Source organism: Mustela lutreola, chromosome 1, assembly GCF_030435805.1.
Source record: "Mustela lutreola isolate mMusLut2 chromosome 1, mMusLut2.pri, whole genome shotgun sequence".
Classification (NCBI taxonomy): domain Eukaryota; kingdom Metazoa; phylum Chordata; class Mammalia; order Carnivora; family Mustelidae; genus Mustela; species Mustela lutreola.
This window is the reverse complement of record NC_081290.1, coordinates 229513233-229537131: the sequence shown is the minus strand read 5'-3', so window position 1 is coordinate 229537131 and position 23899 is coordinate 229513233. Positions and strand designations below refer to the sequence as shown.

The 23899-nt window shown below is 39.5% G+C and overlaps 1 protein-coding gene across 4 annotated transcripts in view; it reads left to right on the top strand.

The window, feature by feature from the left end:
- UVRAG (UV radiation resistance associated) overlaps positions 1-23899 on the top strand; it is a 309934-nt gene that overhangs the window by 249552 nt on the left and 36483 nt on the right. The window contains exon 14 of one of the 4 annotated variants that reach the window (XM_059188631.1): positions 12454-13572. The exons of the other annotated variants lie outside the window; for them this stretch is intronic. Within the exon in view, the coding sequence (XP_059044614.1) occupies positions 12454-12501 (48 nt within the window). The 3' untranslated portion in view covers positions 12502-13572. Of the gene's footprint in view, positions 1-12453; positions 13573-23899 lie in introns of those variants that run through there. 4 annotated transcript variants of the gene reach the window in all.

The following is a 23899-nucleotide window of genomic DNA, read 5'->3' as shown; positions in this document are numbered from 1 at the left end:
GGGCCTCAATGTCTTTATGTATGTGATGAGGCTAACAGGTCTGTTTTACAACATAATGTTGTTGCCACCTTTTTAAAATCTCTCTGAAGCATTTCTGTCTTTCTCCTCATTGTGTTCACCTTTACAGAAAACAGTTTTAGTTCATTGTTTTTAGACCGCCTTGCAAGGTGGCTTAGTGTATCTATCGAGAAAGCCCTACATTCATCCTAGCTTCAGCGTTTGCTGTATTTGTCTTGAGTTCTCTCAGTGTGCCTCTTACACACTGTGATATTAGACAAGTCTCTAATCTTTCTAAGCTATAGATCCTTCTAGAATAAGGATTTGAAGTAAATAATCTCTCAATTTCCTTCTAGCAGTAATGTTCTATGATTCTTCCCAATCTTGTTTTAAACAGATACATGATTAAAAAAAAAAAAAAAATGCAAAACACACACACACACACACACACACACACACACACACCCCAGATTGGTTTCTCTTAAAGTAGAAATGATAGGAGTGTAAATTGATAAAAATCATTTTAGAAAACAATTTGGCATTATCCAGTGAAGTTGAAGATACACATATGAGAATGTTTATGGCAGCACTAATCGTAATAGCCAGAGACTGGAAACAGCTTAAACTCTGTCAGCAATATGTTTATCATTAATCAGGATATATTTATGTAACGGAATACTGTGCAGCCATGGAGCCATAGCTGTATGCAGTGATAAGGACGAATTTCGCAAACATAATGTTGAGTAAAAGAAGCAAAACAAAAGAGAATTTCCACAGTGTTACTCCATTTATGTGTAGTTCAGAAGTAAGCTAGGTGAAACTGGATTGCCAAGGTTGGAAACTGTAGGAAAAGCAAGCATAGTGACTGTGTCATAATGAGGAAGAGGCCCATGGGGGCTCCTGGGGCCCCAGCAGCATTCTGTTTCGTGACTGAGTGCTAAGCAGCACCAGGACTGGCTCTATCATGGTCCTTTAAGCAATGCACTTATGTGTTTTAAGCATTTTGCTATGTGTATGTTATATCTGCACATGAAAACATTATAGAATAAAAACAATTTAAAAAAGTATGTGTAGTACTGTTTTAGTTAATTTCTTATAGTCTCTGAAAAATACTTGCTGCTACTAAGGACTTGATATTTCAGTGTCCTATACCAGAAGAAAAAAAGATTTTGAACTACAACACTTGGAAGTTCCTTTGTCTTAGCTTCACGAATAAGAATGCCTGTTTTTATTAACTATCTCTATGCAAAGCACTTTTTATTCTACATCGCCGATCTTCATAATAACCCTTTCAGGGTTTTATTATTATCCTTATTTTAGAAATGAGGAAACTGAGGCTTAGAGTAATTAAATCACTCCTTGGTTGAGGAGGAATTCTAAATAAACCACTGAAATGAGTATTTTTGATACTTTTTTTTCTCCTTCATGTTGTGGAAAGATAAATTGGAAACAATGTTTGTGACCATTTTAAGGATATGTAATATAAAAATACACCCCAAATAAATGAATAGACCGAGTTTTTGGATACATCTCTTTTCTTAAATGTGCCTAAAGGGCACCTGGGTGTTTCACTCGGTTGGTTAAGCAGCCAGCTCTTGATTTCAGCTGGGGTCATGATCTCAGGTTCCTGGGATCGAGCCCCGGGTCAGGCTTTTCATTCAGTGAGGAGTCTGCTTGAGATTTCTCTCCCTCCCTCTCACCCCCTCACTCGCACTCATGTATGTCTGCTCTCTTTCTCTCCCACTCTCAAATAAATCTTTAAAATGTGCCCAAGAATATGGGAAGTTTGAAATGCCTAGTAGTAAATGTGTTTCTGGGTATTTGGGCATTTTCCACTTATAGGTCAAGCCTCTGCACTGAGTGTACATAATTAGAAGAGAAAGTGAGAGACATAATTTATACATTTTTGATATACTAATCATAGTGGTCACTTTATCCACAGTTTGCTGAACCATGACCACTAAACTAACCACGAAAAGGAAATTTTTTTGTAGAGCCAAAGCCAGAAACAAGTTTTTAAAATTTAGTTTGCAGTGTCACTTAGGATTCTTCTTAAAGGCTTGTGAACCCTCACCTTCTTTGAATAAGCCTTCGTAATGACAAGGTCCCCTGAGAATGAAATCATCTGAGTGGAATGTGCCTGCGTCTTAAAATCTGATAAACATCACTTCATGGTATTTAGGAGATTAAAAGAGACTTAAAACACGTAAATGTTACTTTCAGGTTATTATAGCCAAGGAAGCCTGTGGCCCAGCTATCAAAACAGCTTAGCTTCAGCAAGTTCCAAGCAATGGGCTTAGCCAAATTGGTTAGCCCTGCTTTAGGACTGACTGCAGTGTCTTTTGCGTTGACCTTTAACTTGTGATACAGAACATAATTGTTTCATCTCTGGGACACATTTATGTGTCCCTTTGCCCCGACACTAATTCATCATTTGCTTTATAGTAATTCCACTCAGACATCACCATCAAGTCCCACTGGAGGTGACTAAAGCATGTGAGTGGATATATTTCCTAATCGGTGACATTAGTTTATTTCTCCTTATTAAGATACCCATTAAATTCATACTGGGAGAGATAACATGAACACTAATGCACTTTCCGTCTCCCATCAGTGCTTTTTTATTTATTTCTATAAAGGAGTTATTAATATCTGAATTTAAGAGTCTACAAAAATGCAGAGCTTTTAGTAATGGTCTAAGATCTTTATTCTGGTAAGTTACGGAAGATGAGGGAAACAAAGACATTCGTTATTATGTTGTCATTTTTATTCTCTTTCTCTCCCTAAAATGTAGCCATTAAAAATAGATATATAATATCATTTATTTTTAAAGTTAATTAATATCTTTTATATAATCTCCTTTTCTAAACAAAATACATTATTCTAGTTTCCCTGTACTTTATGAGTTATCTTGGTTTTCTACTTTTAATCTAAAACTCAGAATACATACAGAGTTTGTGTACCTTTTACATATGCCAGCCAAAAAAGTATTAATTAAATGTACTATACAAGGCTCCAGTGGGTGAATGGGTATAAGAGAAGTTGTTCCTTATGAAAAATAGTCCAATGTGTATAAAATCTAATTATTCTGATGAATTCCCCACCATACCGCCTTAACCAAAATAGAGGTTCAATAAATATCTCTTCAGTTTCATTCATTATCATATCCAATCGAGACATTTGGCAAAGTTGCTAGTGTGACTTTCCATTTGAGGAATCCATAAATTACTCCCTTCCGGGGCTGTGGCAGCACCATGGCAACATGGCACCCTTTTGTTATACTTTGGGTTTTTGCTGTTACTGCTTTTTTAAAAACTGGCAAAATGAAGTTAATGATACTAAGAAGAAGCAATTTTGCAAATCTGCTAGCCCACACACTTCTATTAGTCTCCCTATCAAAAGTCATTACTTTCCACTTCTGGCCTTCATTCTTAGTGTATTATCCTCAGTGCAGAAAGAGAAAGACAGTAGCAGCCTTTTAAATTTGCTCCTTTGATCAAAATTCCTTTAGTGGGAGTAAAATACAATGTGTTAGACTCCCTGTAGTTAATTCTTTTTTTTTTAAGAGTTTATTTATTTATTTGTCAGAGAGAGAGAAGAGAGAGCAAGCACAGGCAGACAGAGTGGCAGGCAGAGGCAGAGAGAGAAGCAGGCTCCCTGCCAAGCAATGAGCCAGTTGTGGGACTTGATCCCAGGACGCTGGGATCATGACCGGAGCTGAAGGTAGCCGCTTAAACAACTGAGCCACCCAAGCATCCCACTGTAGTTAATTCTATACCAACATTCTCTTCCTCCAAATAACCACGTGGTCGGGACCAGTACTACATTTACTAACTGCCTTAGTTTGGTTCAACACGAAACAGAGGTGATTAATGTACAAAGATTTATTGGAGGAGCAAGCAAAAGAAGGTGCCAAGAGCCTTGGGAGGAGAAAGGGAAGGAAGGAGGACTGGGTAGGAGGAACCTTAGCCTGCAGCTCTGTTCTAAGGAAGATTCATCAAGGTTGATGGGAAGTCAAGGCAGAGTTGACTATTGGAGGCATCCCTTGTCTCACCCAAATGTGAGACATGTGGGAGTCATTGGCTGGGAGCAGCCTGCAGGAAGTGGGGCAGGGGGCATGAATGCAGAGAAAATCCAAACATACGGTAGTTGGATCCATTAGCCAATTATATTCCCTGCCACAGGGGCACATTTCATGGCTTCTCTATTAGTTTCAAGACTTTAGATAATTTTAGCACCTCTCTGAACCTCAGTCATGAATGGTGATATTACCAATACAGGGTAATTGTAAAGGTTAAATAAAATTATATATGTAAAAGCCTTGGAACATCATCATCATCATCATCATCATCATCATCATCCTAAATGTTAGTTTCCTTTATAGACCTCTTCTATTATAGTGGGTGATTGTTTCCTAACTTATTCTTCTTAGGGAAAACATCTTTTGGGTATAACTGTGCCGAGGTATTCTCTACCAGGACAACTCCGTTTGGTCTGTGGACCTGCAGGCAATCTGTAGCCCACAGAGCTGCTTGTACCAGGGTGCAGGGAGACCACAGGAACTTGTACCAAAGTCAGCTAGGTCAGTAAACACACTGCTTAGCTCAGATGCAATTTTTTAAAATATGAAGACATTCTCAATGACGGAAGGTGGTGCATTTATTTATATTCTGGCACAAGCTCCTTGTTTGTTGTATCCTGGCACTTTGAGCAGCATTGGAGTTTAGTAAAATATAAAAGCAGAACATATGGGGCTTTATCATATGTATTTCGGCTTGTCTGTTAGGAAACCACTTGGAGCTGGACATTGGCAGTTCATGTTATTCATATCGGTGGCAGCCAGTGGCACTTTTAGCATTTGTCAGTTTCCGGGCCTGTGATCAAATATCAAAGTAGGCAGCTTTGTCACTGTTATATTTCCAAGGCCTTTTCCCAATGCATTTATTAGCATATATTTGTTGAGCTCCTTCTAACCTTCCAGATACCATGTATCTGCTGATGCCCAGTGTTCTCACACTGTTGTGTCACAACCTTGTTGAATCCCCAAATTGTAAGGCCCCACCAAAATCCACTTCCCCTTGCTGTTCTAGAGTGGTCAAAGCCCCACTCCCTCAGAAAACAGATAGGTCAGTAATTAAGAAGAAAATAATCTGAATTAAATAAGTAATACAAAGGTGCCTTCCTTCCTGGTTACATATTGGTAATTTAAAATTTAAGCCATGGAACTGTGTAAAACATATTTTTGAACTGTGGGTGCCCCATCTTAATCCACGAGCTATAATCCTTCTTTAGTTCTTTTTACCATGTATTCCAGAAATACTTGTCATTATATCCATAATGTTGCTGACCTCTACCGTAAAGGGTTTGTTGGATTTTCCCATAATCTTTTGCTTTTTTCAGTAACCTTCTTCTATGGAATATTGGTAACATTGGTAACCTTCTTCTGTGGAATATTGGGAATATTCCACAGAAGAATATTCCAGTATCCCAATATTCCACAGATACAGGAATATTGGAATATTGGGAGACATGAATCCAGGGAGCAAATCAAACATGTTCCTTATCTATTTAAGAATTTAAAGTATTACCTGTGTATTGTTTTTAATTGACAGCAACCTTTCGTATTTGAAACTAAGTAGATGGAGATTCAGTGTATTTTTTCCCTTTATATTCCCAGATCTTTGATGGCTTGTTAACGCGATGTAGTAGATTAAGAATACGCAGTTTTGCTTTCATACTTTTAAAAACTAAAGTGCATGTTTCATAAAATTAAAGTGTCCCAAGAGTTGGTTAATATAAAGTAATATTTTACCAGGGTCATAAATGATTTAATATTAAAGATCATATTTTCTCGTAACCATAACAGACTTAACAAAACCTAGGCAGACAAATTGCTAGTTTAGAAATGATCTGAACCTATTTTTCCACAAAAAACAAAAGCCCTCGAGATTGTGTATATATGGCAACAGGCATTAATTGATTGATCCCCAAGGCTGGGGATCTTGCAGCAGCTATTATAACATGCTTTATTTGTATTATTGCACTGTTTAGTTAGTCATCCAAATTCTAGCCATTTCTGTTTATAGCCAAGAAATAGCATCCCAGCCCGGGCAGCACAGCTAGTCATACCTTTTTATTGATGTAATTGGACTTATTTTGGTTCCTTTCCTGGTGTCGAACACTTTGTGAAGCCCTAACATAAATTATTGGCTTGTATAACCCACTGCATCACCTTCACCCAGAGATTTGCTGCCTGTGCAGTTCTTAATTTTCAAGTGTGAGAGATTTATTTTTCCTTAGTGAGTCTTAATGTTTCTGCACGCGTGCACACACACACGGTTGTGAATGTGTGTGGGTACACGGAAATGCCAAGGAGAAAGTCAGACATGTTCTTGGATAATTCCTGCATGAGATTCTGGAGAAAGCTTTAAGCCTGTAGGTGCTTGTTCCTGTGCTCGAGCTGACCTGATCATGAGCATTATGGTGGTATTTTAAAATTTTGTTCCAGCTTTGCTTATTTTGCCTAGGAATTCTGACTAATCAGGACTCTGTACACTTCATGTCCTCAGTGAATACTTATTAACTGCATAACTGACCAACTGACATTCAGTGAGCCAGTGTAAATGGTTAAGATACTGTTACAGACATTGCGTGTCTGGCAAGGCACTTCAGTCCTCTTTGCACTCTGTAAGATAGATGGAAGTATCCCCACTTTACACATGAGGACTTCGAAGTTCAGGAAAACTAAAGTCATACAGTTTACAGATGGAGAGTCAGGATATTTTACTGAAAAGTGGGGGGGAGGGCAGAGGGAGGAGAGAGAGAGAATTGCAAGCAGACTCCCCGCTGAGCACGAAGCCCAGTGTGAGGCTCAATCTCACAACCCTGAGTTCATGACCTAAGCCAAAATCAAGAGTCGGACAATAAACTGACTGAGCCACCCAGGCACCCCTATCAAAAGATTTTTTATGTGCATTATTTTATTTGATCTTTATAATGATCCTTGAAGTGGACAGAATATAAATTCTTTTCTGTTCTCATTTTAGCACTAAAGAGATTTAGTAACTTAGCCATGGTCACTGCATTGGGCCTAGTTCAGTCCAGTACTACCCTCTGAACCCTGAGGCATTTATAGACATTCACTTGCCACTAGTGGCATTGATTACAACATTGTAATGCCCCTGGGGTTTCACCTTGGGTGATTTTTGTTAAGAGATTCTTTATTGCCTCCAAGGTAGAGCCCCTGTTCAAGTGCTGGCATTCAAGTAAACACTTACAGTGAAAAAACAATGGGGAGGGCGGGAGAAACCTTATAAATCTGTTCTTGTCAACCCCTTAATTAAAACCCTTTAATATTTTTCAGCGGCTCTTAGGTGGCTCAGTCGGTTAAGGGTCCATCTCTTGATATTGGCTTAGGTCCTGGTCTCAGGGTCCCGGGATTGAGCCCTGGGCCGGGCTCTATGCTGTGGACGGAGCCTGCTTAAGCTTCTCTCTCTCACTCTCTATCTGCACCTCCCCCGCCATGTGTGCTCTCTCAAAAAAGAAAACAAAACAAACAAACTTCTAATAGTTTTCAGTAGGCTATTTCTCCACAGCCCTTCCCCCTCAAAAAATAATAGCAACAACAAAGCTTTAGCAAACCTAAAGCAAAAAATAGCAAACAAACCTTGGCAAAGGCTTCCCATGGTCTTCTTCCTCCCTTTTTAGCCTCACCTCCTGCTTTCACTTAATGCCCAAACTCCTACCACTGGCCCTTTATGCCAGGAAAGCTAAACCACTGCACTGATGTGAGACCCACCTTCTGCTTTTGCTTTTATATATATTTCCTTTGCCTGACATCTCCCCCTGTCATCCATGTGCTAAACTCCTACTCATTTACCACTATCCAGAAGAGGGTCATTCTGGTCCGTGAAGCCTTTCATTACCCTCCTGAACAAAGTTACCCTCCATCGTCTGATCTCCCTGCTGTACTTTTCTTTAAAAACAGTCAATCAAACATACCAATATTCTTACATTTCTGTTGTTATGTAGTGTGTGTGTGTGTGTCCCCTACTGGGTGAATAAGCTCTTTAAGGGTGAGAGTTTGAAGCTTTCTCATCCCTTTATCCTAACACAGTGTCTAGCACATCAAATGGGCCCAGGAAGGGTTTACGTGCAGAAGATAGAATGAATCCGTGGCCTTCCTACTTGGGCTAAGGACTGAGAATTCAACACTGAAAGGGATAGCCTGCATTTGAAAAGAGAAGGGGCAATGCACATTTCTATCAGATGAAATTACTATCTTCGTTTATATGTGCTTGGCTTTGTTATGTGTCCAGAAATAATGCAAGGCTTTGAGAAATGGAGGGAGGTTAAGGAAAAATGATGCAGTAACTGAGCATTTTCCCTGAAACATACGCCTGTGGTAGTAAGTTGTTAAAAGTTACTGGATGCCATTTTCTCTATTTTAATTCATTGTGCTGGGTATTCAGTGGATCCTTTCAGTCTCAAAATTCAAGTCATGGAGTGCAAGAAAATTTCCTTGAATTATTTCATTGATGACTTCCTCTTTATTTTCTCTTGTCACTCTTTTGGGGCTACTGTTATTTAGTATTGGATTTCCCACACTTACCTCTCATGTTCGTATCACTTCTCGTATTTTCCATCTGTGTGTTGTTCTGCCTCCTGAGAGAGTCCTTTAACTCTGCATCTTGCCCTTCTGTTTTTCATTTTTCATATTCTGCTTTCATATTTTAAATTTTTTAAAGATATTATGTACTTATTCAACAGAGAGAGTGAGAGAGTTCAAGCAGAAGGAGCATCAGAGGGAGAAGGAGAAGCAGGCTCCCCGCTGAGCATGGAGCCCCACGAGGAACTTCATAGCTGCTTAACCGACTGAGCCACCCAGCCGCCCCTATATTTTAAATTTCTTTTTTTTTTTTTAACATTTTATTTATTTTTTTGACAGAGAGAGACACAGCGAGAGAGGGAACAGAAGCAGGGGGATTGGGAGAGGGAGAAGCAGGCTTCCCGCTAAGCAGGGAGCCCGATGCAGGGCTTGATCCCAGGACCCTGGAATCATGACCTGAGCTGAAGGCAGACACTTAATGACTGAGCCACCTAGGCACCCCTATATCTTAAATTTCTAAGAGCTCCTTTTTCTCTGAGTAGCATCCTGTTGTTTCATGTGTGTGGTATCTTCTCTTACTTAAGCATATTAATGATTTTTAAAAATTTTATTCTTATTTTTTGTTTCAGTTTGATTTTTGATGTATTATTTGCCTTAGAGGCTTGGGAGTCTGATGATATTTGGTCGTATACTTCTTTTTAAGAAGAGAAGACTAGAAAACATAGGAAGCTTATAGAGTGTGGATAGAGGTTGTTAACTTTGGATTTCGCTGTAGGGTACTTTGTGCTCTTTTCATTGGGGAAAACATACTGTTATCCTACATAAGTCTTCCCTCTTCAGCTTGCCTAGAATCTTCCAGTTACAGCTGTCAAGTCCAAGCCTGTAAAGTATTTGCCTGTATTCTGTAAGCTGAGTAGGGGAGGATGACTGGAGAGGTCTCATCACTTAATATGCATATGTTCACTTAATCACCTTGTTTTCAACCCAGTGCCTTGGTCTTTAATTGTGCTAATGTTTCCCTTTCCGAAGAGTAAAATTCAAGTTTATTTGCTAGTGTGTAAGAGTGGTTATGGGTGTGTGGAGTTGGGAGAGGATCTGGAGAAACAATTGTCCTACAGATTTTCAACCAGTCTTCCTGTTCTTTTTTTTTAATTGAAATATAATTGGCATACAACAGTATATTAATTTCAGGTATATAGCATAATCATCCAGTATTTGTATACACCACAAAATGATCACTCAGTCTTGTGTTCTGAAGCCGTTTTGCTAACACTTCAAGAAGTACACAGGGTTGCCGGTTTCTGACCTTACGGGGGTTACTGAAGTATAGTTTTTTTTTTTTTTTTTAAAGATTTTTATTTATTTATTTGCCAGAGACAGAGGGAGAGAGAGTGAGAGAGCACAGGCAGACAAAGAGTCAGGCAGAGGCAGAGGGAGAAGCAGGCTCCCTTGCCGAGCAAGGAGCCCGATGTGGGACTCGATCCCAGGACCATGGGATCATGACCTGAGCCAAAGGCAGCTGCTTAACCAACTGAGCCACCCAGGCGTCCCCTGAAGTATAGTTCAAGTCGCTTCTCATTTTCCTTCTGCTGGCTTACTGCTCATTTTTTTTTTTTTAAGTCTGCTAAGTTAGTTAGCACTTGTTTATCCTCTTTTCAGTTTCCAAAATTTTGTTGTTGTTATATCCTCCCTTACTGTCTTTCTTTTATTTATACATAAATACAGTACATACAGGGAACAGCAGTTTAAGATGTTACTGTTTTCTCATTAGAAATAGTGGAAGATCATTCCTGGAATGTTATTGGAGTTTCAGGAGTAAATGTACCTGTTCAGTCTGCCAATTTAACCTGCAAATCCCCCCAAATAAGATTTTAAATGGAGAAATTAGGTTTTTTTTTTTAAAGGTATAAAAAAAATAGTAAATTTTAAAATATTCTTTTTAACCAAATTCAGTCTGATTTTACTGCTTTTCCAACAGTACAAGAATGAGATCTGAGTACAACCAGCAAATGTCCCAAAGCCATAACCAGACTTTGCTGAATATAGTCTTTTCTTGGTTAAGAATTAAAGTCCATAGAGTCACAGTATTCAGAAATCAGAGACCTCCTCTACTTCCAACACTCTTCCATAGTATTCCTAAGAGATAGGAATATCTTCTTAGATATTCTTAAAACTAATTGACAAGGAATATATTTACCTTCTGAGACACTTCATACATTTAGATCGTTTGTGAAGGAAGCGAGGTAAATGGAAGGTTAGTTCTGACTCTAATGTTTATCCATGATACACATGCTATAAAGAAGATAAGCAGTATCTTGGGAACAGCATTATTAGATATGCATGGGCTCTTAAATTAGGTAGATCAGAGTTTTTCTTGTTTTAATAGTTGTATAACCTTTAGGAATTACTTATCCTCTAAACTTGTATTTTCACCTGTGAAGCAAAGATAATAACACTTTGAGGGTTAATAAACTTTGAACACCATAAAGTATTGAACAACCTGACAGAGAGCGTAGGACAGGGAGGGTGATGGTTAAATGATACCCATTATCCTTCTTACTGATTCAACCAGCGAAGGCTTTTTGGTGATATACCTGATCAGAGGGTAAGATTTTATTTAATAAGAAAGCCAGAGAGATGGAAAGGACTAGGTTTGACCTTCCAGACTGAAGGAATAGCAAGACAAAAGCATAGCTATGTAAAGAACCAAAGTCTGAGGTTTATTAAGGACAGGTATATAGTTCTAGGTGTTTGGATTATGGAACCTGTGGAATAATAGAGTACAAGCCTGAAAGGTTTTGACATAGAACACCCCAGTAGAACAAGAGTCGGTGTTCTCTCATACTGTATCATTCAGTAGACAAAGACAAAGCAAAGAACTGGTGGGGAGGCCAGGATCCCTCTTTGTTAACACTTACTTAATATGACTTTTTAACAGCTTGATCTGATAGAGATCAAGATTGTAGTGAAAGTTATTGGTAAACCTGAAACGTGTTTGTTATATATATAGTTATTGCAGACGAGTCAAAAACGTAAGTAAAGATTATGTCCAAGCGAAGAAGATATCTGTCTTTGTATCTGAAAGGTTGTCAAGAGGAAGAAGGAGTGAAATTAAACTTTGCTGATGGATTAAATTAATTCAAAAAGATAGAAATCAGAAAGGGGACATTCCTAGTTCACGTGAAAAATCATGATTTTTAACAGATCATTTTTAAAGATCAGGTGGGCTGATGCTTTCAAAGATGCCATTCACCTCTATTATGAATCCTGTGACTCTAACAGTAGTTGATAGTATAATTGGGAGGAGGAATAGAAGAAGCGTTTCCATTTCTTAGACTTGACTTTTGGGCTTTTCTGAAGCCTGAGGTCAGTTATGTCCATTGTTTATATTAAAACATACCTATTTTGGAAAAGAACTTGCATGGTTTGTAGATGGGGATGGAAAAGCACTTAGGTTGTACTCGCAACCAGAGGCCCATAATCTGTCCAACATTGGAATGAAAAACTTAGGGAGGAATTAAGTATCTAAGTGCTAGGAGAAGCTAAATGATTGTCAAGGATACTACAAAACACAGATCTGTTTTGGGAAAAGGTGAAACCAAGTGCCTTCTAAGGTTACACTCTAGTGCCTATGATTCTATGCCTAACAGGGGCTCTTGCTGTCATCCATATGTACACCTTGCTTGATCCTCTATGCCCTTGTTTGTAGAACAGGCTGCCCAGAACAGCAGCCTGTTCTACAAACAAGGGCATTGAGGATTGTTAGAAATTCCCTGAGGCAGTCCCTTCCTTGAGCCACTTCATAGACGATTTCACTAAAACAGGCTCCTCCCTGGTACCTTCCCCAGGGACTTCTCTACAAGGCTGCTGAACACAGACCGTCTTCATCCAGGTGATGCCGCTCCACAGACATCAAGGGCACCCTCACCGAGCAGGAGCCTCCAGACATCTCAGGACAGCGCTTCCCAGGCCCTGGCAAAACCCTAGCAGCTGTAGACCTCTCTCCTCTTTATCTTAACCGAAACCTAAAGCCCCTCTGCTGAGGCCTTGCTTTCTGAGACTCCACAACAGCGAGGTGGTCAAGGGGAGGGATGTGTAGTTTTTCCATTTCTGCAGACCATGGCTTTTCCCTCCTTGTGTGAAACCATTATCCTTTGAAGCCTTTTACACGTTCAGCTCTCTGTCACACTGTGTCACAGTCATCTGACATGCTGGTTACTTCTTTGGAAGTAAGAAGTGAGTTCATAATTTAGAACTTTGCTAAAGGCTTTCCTCCCTAGGCTGCTGTTCCCGTGGTAACCCTGCATTACTGTCGTCTCACCCCCGTTCTTTCCATGCCAAACCACTTGCTGTTCTCCCTGTTCGCTTCTGGGCTTTTCCACATGCAATTTCCTCGGTTCGGAAGACTGTTTCCCTACCCTTTCACCTGGTAAAATCCAGTTGTACTGTGTAACTGGCTAGGTTACCACATCCTTTCCAGATGTTCCGGTCTTCCCTGAACTTAGGTCTCCCTCCTCTGTGTTCCTATAATTTTCTCTGATGTGATGCTATTATTCTTTAATATAATTACATTCCTGATTTTTAACTATCTTTTCCACTTTATTCTGACTATTTTTTAAACATTTTTATGTGAGAGAGAGAGCATAAGTGGGGGAGAGGTAGAGGGAGAGGAAGAGAGACTCCTCAAGCAGACTCTCTGCTGAGCATGGAGCCCAAGGCAGGGCTCGATCCCAGTATCCCAAGATCATGACCTAAGCCTACATGAAGAGTTGGACGCTTTATTGAGCCTCCCAGGAACCCCTTATTATTAAAGGAGGAACTGCCTTTTTATTTTGTGACTCCAGCCCATGACCTAGCACATAGAAAATGTTCAGAGTCTACTGACTGAATGAAGATATGACTTCAGCTGCTTGTCTTCTTTGTACCTGCATAAGACCGAAGGTGGAACAGAAAAGAATAGACGTGTTGTTGTTACTAGAGCTAGATTATTTCTAGCTCAGATTATGTTTGACACACACACACACACACACACACACACACTCTTTGAACTTAGGTTCAGAATGTAAGCCTGCCCTTTACCTCTAACAGTTTCATGCCTTCTACCTGATAACCCTACCACTGTCATCCCACTTTTGATTTTCTGTCAATTTTCCAATCCCCTTACTTCTATCTACTCTGATCCACAGAATTTTGACATTTCTTATGTTTAAAATGCTATGGATATATTTTTTACCTTGGATGTTTTCTTTCTGGTGAGCCTTGTTTTTTGGAGGCTTTCACATGTCACATTTAAAATGCATCTGATTCACTGGAGACCAAAACTAGCATATAGCCTTAACTAAAGGAAGTTAGAAAGAAAAACTAGTAATGAAGGAAGTAGAAAAATGAGGTATAGCATTAATGGTTTAGTAATGTTTCTTAAAACAGTAATGTTTCTTAAGAATAGCTGTTGAGGAACAAGGACAAGAACTAATAACTGTAAGATATTTACAGCTCACTGAATGTGTTGGGAGTTTTACCTGCATCGTTTTATTTAATCCATACGATAACCCAGGAAGCAGACATTGTGATGGGCATCTGGTACACAAGGAACCAGAGGCTCAGAGGGTTTGAGTGATTTGCTTGAGTTCACACAGTTGCCCCACCCCATGACTCACTTTTTAACTCCCTCTCCTACACCAGTCCTTATATTTTCAATTAGCTTTTTCTTCGATTATTTTTGATGTAAGAATTTCAGAAGTTAGCTAGGAAGTTCACATGGAAGTAGCCGTTTGAAGGAAGAAGATCATGTTGTTTAAGAACTTTGGCATGTACTTGTAACAGCTAATTGATTTGATGGGGTGGTTTTGTTTCAGAATTTGTTCAAAGATTAATGGTGCGAGAGACTAATATTTAAATAGCAAATGGAGCTCTCATTTAGGAAATCTCTTGATGGTAATTTTTACGCAATCTAAAATTGGTGCTGATTTTTTTTTGTGCCCCCAGTAAAGTTGTCCAAAATTGTTCATACCTGTTTTGATGGTTAACACATTATAGAAACTTTATTTTCAGTGCACTTCCCAAGGGGGGGGAGGGGATTGCATTCCTGCTCTATTATGAGAAATTAAATAAAATAGTTCCTTGGTGAATCTGTTCTCAGCCACCACCCCTACCTCCCTCCCCGCCCTTGCAACCATGTACTTTCATCTAACGTACTTGCCTGACTCTGAGCTTTGCTTAGGTTCTTTTTTCCCATTCCACTGGCTTCCATCCTTCCTACTATTTACTGTCCAGCTTGGCTCAACCCACTTTCTGTCAGATTATGGCTTAAGTCCCAACACTCCAAGAAAGCTTTTCCCACAGAGATTTCTTTATAAATCAAATGAGCAAATAAGAATTTCACCCCTGCAATTTGCAACTCAATCCTCAAAAAAAAAAAAAAATTTTTTTTTTTTAATTAGTTACCATGCACCTGGCATCATGTTAGGTGCTGGGCATTTAATGATAAATAAAATAGATCTACACCATTAAAGAGTTGTAGTCTTGTGATATTATGTAGGATAAATGATTTAATCTCTAATATGAAATTTCTTTATATTATTGGTATTTCTTCAGTTTCTTCATCTGTAATATGAAGGTGATGATGGTAGTTGCTTTGGTAGGTTTCTTACAATGATTGAATGAGTTAATATTTATAAAGTTCTTAAGGTAGGGCCTAGCAATTAGAAAATGCTGTAGAACTGTTTTTATTTACCAAAACAATACTGAACATTGAAGTCACTTGATCTAGTTCTAAAAAGCCCTCTTTGGTATTTCTAAGTGGTAGCATAATAAACTTATAGATTAGCTTGTAGTGAAATGTCATCTTTATACTAACAACTTCCTATCTGAGAGCAGGGTGAGTTTACATTTATTAAGATCTTCTTTTGCATCTTAATAGAGTATAATAGTGGTCCTCATGTAGATCTTGCCATTTTGGTTATTTTTATTTCAAGATATTTTATCTTTCTTGCTATTTAAAATGGCACCATATAATTTTTAAATTCATTGTTATTTATATGAAGAAAGACTACTGATTTTTGTTTTTTTGTTGTTGTTGTTTTGGGTTTTTTTTAATTTTTAATTTTTAATTTTTTATAAACATATATTTTTATCCCCAGGGGTACAGGTCTGTGAATCACTAGGTTTACACACTTCACAGCACTCACCAAAGCACATACCCTCCCCAGTGTCCATAATCCCACCCCCTTCTCCCAACCTCCCTCCCCCCAGCAACCCTCAGTTTGTTTTGTGAGATTAAGAGTCACTTATGGTTTGTCTTCCTCCCAATCCCATCTTGTTTCATTGATTCTTCTCCTACCCACATAAGCCCCCATGTTGCATCACCACTTCCTCATATCAGGGAGATCATATGATAGTTGTCTTTCTCCGCTTGACTTACTTCGCTAAGCATGATACGCTCTAGTTCCATCCATGTTGTCGCAAATGGCAAGATTTCATTTCTTTTGATGGCTGCATAGTATTCCATTGTGTATATATACCACATCTTCTTGATCCATTCATCTGTTGATGGACATCTAGATTCTTTCCATAGTTTGGCTATTGTGGACATTGCTGCTATAAACATTCGGGTGCACGTGCCCCTTTGGATCACTACGTTTGTATCTTTAGGGTAAATACCCAGTAGTGCAATTGCTGGGTCATAGGGCAGTTCTATTTTCAACATTTTGAGGAACCTCCATGCTGTTTTCCAGGGTGGCTGCACCAGCTTGCATTCCCACCAACAGTGTAGGAGGGTTCCCCTTTCTCCGCATCCTCGCCAGCATCTGTCATTTTCTGACTTGTTGATTTTAGCCATTCTGACTGGTGTGAGGTGATACCTCATTGTGGTTTTGATTTGTATTTCCCTGATGCCAGGTGATATGGAGCACTTTTTCATGTGTCTGTTGGCCATCTGGATGTCTTCTTTGCAGAAATGTCTGTTCATGTCCTCTGCCCATTTCTTGATTGGATTATTTGTTCTTTGGGTGTTGAGTTTGCTAAGTTCTTTATAGATTCTGGACACTAGTCCTTTATCTGATATGTCGTTTGCAAATATCTTCTCCCACTCTGTCAGTTGTCTTTTGATTTTGTTAACTGTTTCCTTTGCTGTGCAAAAGCTTTTGATCTTGATGAAATCCCAATAGTTCATTTTTGCCCTTGCTTCCCTTGCCTTTGGCGATGTTCCTAGGAAGATGTTGCTGCGGCTGAGGTCGAAGAGGTTGCTGCCTGTGTTCTCCTCAAGGATTTGATGGATTCCTTTCGCACATTGAGGTCCTTCATCCATTTTGAGTCTAGTTTCATGTGTGGTGTAAGGAAATGGTCCAATTTCATTTTTCTGCATGTGGCTGTCCAATTTTCCCAGCACCATTTATTGAAGAGGCTGTCTTTTTTCCATTGAACATTCTTTCCTGCTTTGTCGAAGATGAGTTGACCATAGAGTTGAGGGTCTATTTTTGGGGCTCTCTATTCTGTTCCATTGATCTATGTGTCTGTTTTTGTGCCAGTACCATGCTGTCTTGATGATGACAGCTTTGTAATAGAGCTTGAAGTCCGGAATTGTGATACCACCAACTTTGGCTTTCTTTTTCAATATCCCTTTGGCTATTCGAGGTCTTTTCTGGTTCCATATGAATTTTAGAATTATTTCTTCCATTTCTTTGCAAAAGATGGATGGTACTTAGATAGGAATTGCATTAAATGTGTAGATTGCTTTAGGTAGCATAGACATTTTCACAATATTTATTCTTCCAATCCAGGAGCATGGAACATTTTTCCATTTCTTTGTGTCTTCCTCAATTTCTTTCATGAGTACTTTATAGTTTTCTGAGTATAGATTCTGTGACTCTTTGGTTAGGTTTATTCCTAGGTATCTTATGGTTTGGGGTGCAATTGTAAATGGGATTAACTCCTTAATTTCTCTTTCTTCTGTCTTGTTGGTGGTGTAGAGAAATGCAACTGATTTCTGTGCTTTGATTTTATATCCTGACACTTTACTGAATTCCTATACAAGTTCTAGCAGTTTTGGAGTGGAGTCTTTTGGGTTTTCCACATATAGTATCATATCATCTGCGAAGAGTGATAATTTGACTTCTTCTTTGCTGATTTGGATGCCTTTAATTTCCTTTTGTTGTCTGATTGCTGAGGCTAGGACCTCTAGTACTATGTTGAATAGCAGTGGTGATAATGGACATCCCTGCCGTGTTCCTGACCTTAGTGGAAAAGCTTTCAGTTTTTCTCCATTGAGAATGATATTTGCGGTGGGTTTTTCATAGATGGCTTTGATGATATTGAGGTATGTGCCCTCTATCCCTACACTTTGAAGAGTTTTGATCAGGAAGGGATGCTGTACTTTGTCAAATGCTTTTTCAGCATCTATTGAGAGTATCATATGGTTCTTGTTCTTTCTTTTATTGATGTGTTGTATCACATTGACTGATTTGCGGATGTTGAACCAACCTTGCAGCCCTGGAATAAATCCCACTTGGTTGTGGTGAATAATCCTTTTAATGTACTGTTGAATCCTATTGGCTAGTATTTTGTTGAGAATTTTCGTATCTGTGTTCATCAAGGATATTGATCTATAGCTCTCTTTTTTGATGGGATCCTTGTCTGGTTTTGGGATCAAGGTGATGCTGGCCTCATAAAATGAGTTTGGAAGTTTTCCTTCCATTTCTATTTTTTGGAACAGTTTCAGGAGAATAGGAATTAGTTCTTCTTTAAATGTGTGGTACAATTCCCCTGGGAAGCCGTCTGGCCCTGGGTTTTTGTTTGTTTGGAGATTTTTAATGACTGTTTCAATCTCCTTACTGGTTATGGGTCTGTTCAGGCTTTCTATTTCTTCCTGGTTCAGTTGTGGTAGTTTATATGTTTCTAGGAATGCATCCATTTCTTCCAGATTGTCAAATTTGTTGGCGTAGAGTTGCTCATAGTATGTTCTTATAATAGTTTGTATTTCTTTGGTGTTAGTTGTGATCTCTCCTCTTTCATTCATGATTTTATTTCTTTGGGTCCTTTCTCTTTTCTTTTTGATAAGTCGGGCCAGGGGTTTATCAATTTTATTAATTCTTTCAAAGAACCAGCTCCTAGTTTTGTTGATTTGCTCTATTGTTTTTTTGGTTTCTATTTCATTGATTTCTGCTCTGATCTTTATGATTTCTCTTCTCCTGCTGGGCTTAGGGTTTCTTTCTTGTTCTTTCTCCAGCTCCTTTAGGTGTAGGGTTAGGTTGTGTACCTGAGACCTTTCTTGTTTCTTGAGAAAGGCTTGAACTGCTATATATTTTCCTCTCAGGACTGCCTTTGTTGTGTCCCACAGATTTTGAACCGTTGTATTTTCATTATCATTTGTTTCCATGATTTTTTTCAATTCTTCTTTAATTTCCCGGTTGACCCATTCATTCTTTAGAAGGATGCTGTTTAGTCTCCATGTATTTGGGTTCTTTCCAAACTTCCTTTTGTGGTTGAGTTCTAGCTTTAGAGCATTATGGTCTGAAAATATGCAGGGAATGATCCCAATCTTTTGATACCGATTGAGTCCTGATTTAGGACCGAGGATGTGATCTATTCTGGAGAATGTTCCATGTGCACTAGAGAAGAATGTGTATTCTGTTGCTTTGGGATGAAATGTTCTGAATATATCTGTTATGTCCATCTGGTCCAGTGTGTCGTTTAAGGCCTTTATTTCCTTGCTGATCTTTTGCTTGGATGATCTGTCCATTTCAGTGAGGGGAGTGTTAAAGTCCCCTACTATTATTGTATTATTGTTGATGTGTTTCTTTGATTTTGTTATTAATTGGTTTATATAGTTGGCTGCTCTCACGTTGGGGGCATAGATATTTAAAATCGTTAGATCTTCTTGGGATGCCTGGGTGGCTCAGTGGGTTAGGCCACTGTCTTCGGCTCGGGTCATGATCCCAGGGTCCTGGGATCGAGTCCCAAATCGGGCTCTCTGCTCGGCAGGGAGCCTGCTTCCTCCTCTCTCTCTGCCTGCCTCTCTGCCTGCTTGTCATCTCTCTCTGTCAAATAAATAAGTGGAATCTTCAAAGAAAAAAAAAATAAATTAAATCGTTAGATCTTCTTGTTGTACAGACCCTTTGAGTATGATATAGTGTCCTTCCTCATCTCTTATTATAGTCTTTGGCTTAAAATCTAATTGATCTGATATAAGGATTGCCACTCCTGCTTTCTTCTGATGTCCATTAGCATGGTAAATTCTTTTCCACCCCCTCACTTTAAATCTGGAGGTGTCTTCGGGCTTAAAATGAGTTTCTTGGAGGCAACATATAGATGGGTTTTGTTTTTTTATCCATTCTGATACCCTGTGTCTTTTGACAGGGGCATTTAGCCCATTAACATTCAGGGTAACTATTGAGAGATATGAATTTAGTGCCATTGTATTGCCTGTAAGGTGACTGTTACTGTATATGGTCTCTGTTCCTTTCCGATCTACCACTTGTAGGCTCTCTCTTTGCTTAGAGGACCCCTTTCAATATTTTCTGTAGAGCTGGTTTGGTGTTTGCAAATTCTTTCAGTTTTTGTTTGTCCTGGAAGGTTTTAATCTCTCCTTCTATTTTCAGTGATAGCCTAGCTGGATATAGTATTCTTGGCTGCATGTTTTTCTCGTTTAGTGCTCTGATAATATCATGCCAGCTCTTTCTGGCCTGCCAGGTCTCTGTGGATAGGTCAGCTGCCAATCTAATATTTTTACCATTGTATGTTACAGACTTCTTTTCCCGGGCTGCTTTCAGGATTTTCTCTTTGTCATTGAGACTTGTAAATTTTATTATTAGGTGACGGGGTGTGAGCCTATTCTTATTGATTTTGAGGGGCGTTCTCTGAACCTTCTGAATTTTGATGCTCCTTCCCTTTGCCATAATGGGGAAATTCTCCCCAATAATTCTCTCCAGTATACCTTCTGCTTCCCTCTCTCTTTCTTCTTCTTCTGGAATCCCAATTATTCTAATGTTGTTTCGTCTTATGGTGTCACTTATCTCTCGAATTCTCCCCTCGTGGTCCAATAGCTATTTGTCCCTCTTTTGCTCATCTTCTTTATTCTCTGTCATTTGGTCTTCTATATCACTAATTCTTTCTTCTGCCTCATTTATCCTAGCAGTGAGAGCCTCCATTTTTGATTGCACCTCATTAATAGCTTTTTTGATTTCAACTTGGTTAGATTTTAGTTCTTTTATTTCTCCAGAAAGGGCTTTTATATCTCCCGAGAGGGTTTCTCTAATATCTTCCATTCCTTTTTCAAGCCCGGCTAGAACCTTGAGAATTGTCATTCTGAACTCTAGATCTGACATATTACCAATGTCTGTATTGATTAGGTCCCTAGCCTTCGGTACTGCCTCTTGTTCTTTTTTTTTGTGGTGAATTTTTCCGTCTTGTCATTTTGCCCAGATAAGGGTATATGAAGGAGCAAGTAAAATACTAAAAGGGTGGCAACAGCCCCAGGAAAATATGCTTTAACCAAATCAGAAGAGATCCCAAATCGTGAGGGGGGAGAAAGGGGATAAAAAGAGGTTCAAAAAGGAAGAAAGAAAAAAAAAAAAAAAGAGAAAAATAAAAAAGAAAAGAATTTTTAAAAAAGAAAACGAATAAGGAAAAATATAAAAAGAAAAAATATATATATTAGATAAACTAGTTAAAAAACGTTAAAAAAGAAAAGGGTAAAAATTAAAAAAAAAAAATTTTTACCCGAAGGTGAGAAAAACGAAAAGAAAAAAATTAAATTAACTCAAGACTAAAAAAAAAATCACAGGGAAAAAGCCATGAGTTCCGTTCTTTGCTTTCTCCTCCTCTGGAATTCTGCTGCTCTCCTTGGTATTGAAACCGCACTCCTTTTTAGGTGAACTTGGTCTGGCTGGATTTCTTGTTGATCTTCTGGGGGGAGGGGCCTGGTGTAGTGATTCTCAAGTGTCTTTGCCCCAGGTGGAATTGCACCGCCCTTATCAGGGGCCGGGGTGAGTAATCCGCTCGGGTTTGCTTTCAGGAGCTTTTGTTCCCTGAGCGCTCTCCGTAGAGTTCCGGAGGACGGGAATACAAATGGCGGCCTCCTGGTCTCTGGCCGGGGGGAGCCGAGAGCCTGGGGCCCCACTCCTCAGTGCGCCCTCAGAGAACAGCACCCAGTTACTCCCGTCTGCCTGACCTCCGGCCGCGCTCCGAGCTCACCGATCCTGCGACCGGTTCAAGGTAACACCGAGCTGCGAGCTTACTGTCGGCTCTGTCTCTGTAGCCGGCTTTCCCGTTCCAATACCCGCAAGCTCTGCGACACTCAGACACCCCCGATCCTTCTGTGACCCTGCGGGACCTGAGGCCACGCTGACCCCGCGTGGGCTTCGCCCCGGTTTAGCCTCTGGAGCGATGTCCCTCAGTGGAACAGACTTTTAAAAGTTCCGATTTTGTGCTCCGTTGCTCCGCCGCTTGCCGGGAGCTGGCCCCTCCCCCCGGGGGTCTATCTTCCCGTCGCTTTGGATTCACGTCTCTGCCGGTCCTACCTTTCAGAAAGTGGTTGTTTTTCTGTTTCCAGAATTGCTGCTCTTCTTCTCTCCGATCTGCCGGTGGATTTGTAGGTGTTTGCAATCTTTAGATAAGCTATTTAGCTTATCTCCGGCTAGCTGATGTAGTCTCAGCCTGCTACTTCTCCGCCATCTTGACTCCTCCTCCTGATTTTTGTTTTTAAATTTCCTACTGAATTATCTTATCGTTTTTGGTGAGTTTTCAGTTGGTTTGCTTGGAGTTTTTTGATATATAATATATCATCTCAAAAAAATGATCATTTTGCCCCCCCTCTCAATTTTTATAAGCTTGTCTTATTTATATTGTGAGTTTTGATTTGTGACCATTATACTTGAAAAAGATTCTTATATACAATGTGTTTTGTTTTCCCAGCTTGATAAACAAAGTCACTAACTGCTGTGCTTTGCTTTAAACAACCAAAGATTTTGTCCTGTGCTGAACAGTCATTCGTGTGTTTTTAGTTATTCAGTCTGTCTTCTATAAACTTGAACATCCATACTTGGCTCTTAGCCTGACGGGATCTTGCAGAGAATATTTTAGAGAATCCATATCTCTGGAGAACAAAACCTCAGACTCCCCAAAATAGATAAAGTTGGAGATGATTCTTCAGTGTCTCTAACCCCTTCGCCTGAGCACTTAAATTAGCCATCAGAGAAGTATGTTCCAGCATGTGTTTAATGTTCAAAATATTATTTTCTAACTAAAAACCTCTGTGCTCATGTATAGAGCTGTCCCCATTGTGCTTACACATAGTAGATACATAAAAATGTTGTCGGTCCACTGCTCAGGCTACAGTATCCCCATGAATTCACTTCAGATATCTTCAGGTAAAAGGTAAAAAGAATCTTTTTCACCGTTACTAGTTTTCTGTTGCTTCATACAAATCACCACAAATTTACAAATTTAGTAAACAGCATGCATTTTCATCTCACAGTTCTGTAGGTCAGAAGTCTGGGTGGGCTCATCTGGTTTCTCTGCTCAAGGTCTCAGAAAGCCAAAATCAAGGTGTTGGTCAGGCTGGGCTCTTATCTAGAGGCTCTTGGGAATAATCCACTTCCAACCTCATTTAAATTGTTGGCAGAATGTGGTTGCTTGCAGCTGTAGGTCTGAAGTGTACATTTACTTGCTGGCGTTTAGCCAAGGGCCAGCCTTTGCTCCTAGAGGCCTCCTGCATTCTTTCTCACATGACCCCTCTGTCTTCAGACCAATAATGTCCCATCAAGCCCTTCTCACAGTTCAGATCCTTCTGAACTTTCTCTTCTGTTGCCAGCCAGAGAAAATTCTCTGCTTTTAAAGGGCTCCTGTGAAGAGATGAGGTCCATCCAGATAATCTCCCCTTGCCATAAATATAAAATAATCAGGGGAGTAACACCAGGGCATGAAGGCCAGGGGGCCATCTTAAAATTCTGACTACTGTCCCACCCTTCAAACTCTCATAGAAGGTTATACTTTCCCTTCTCGGTTCATTTTTAAAGGTAACCTCCTTCAGCGTTCATGGCTGCGTCATTCTGTGATACTCCATCATACTTGCCTCTAGTAGACATTCAGTACATATCTAACAAATTGTTTCGCATTAAATGAATTGTAAGATCAAAAAGGTGAATAGAATTATCCCAGACCAAACTATAAGAGTATCTGTCCAGTTGAAGGAGCACTGTGCACTTGACAGTTCATTGCCATTTTTGTCTTGTTTTCCTTTTGCATTTTTTGAAACTACATTTATTTATGATCAGCCAGAGAGACTAAAATAGTGGATAC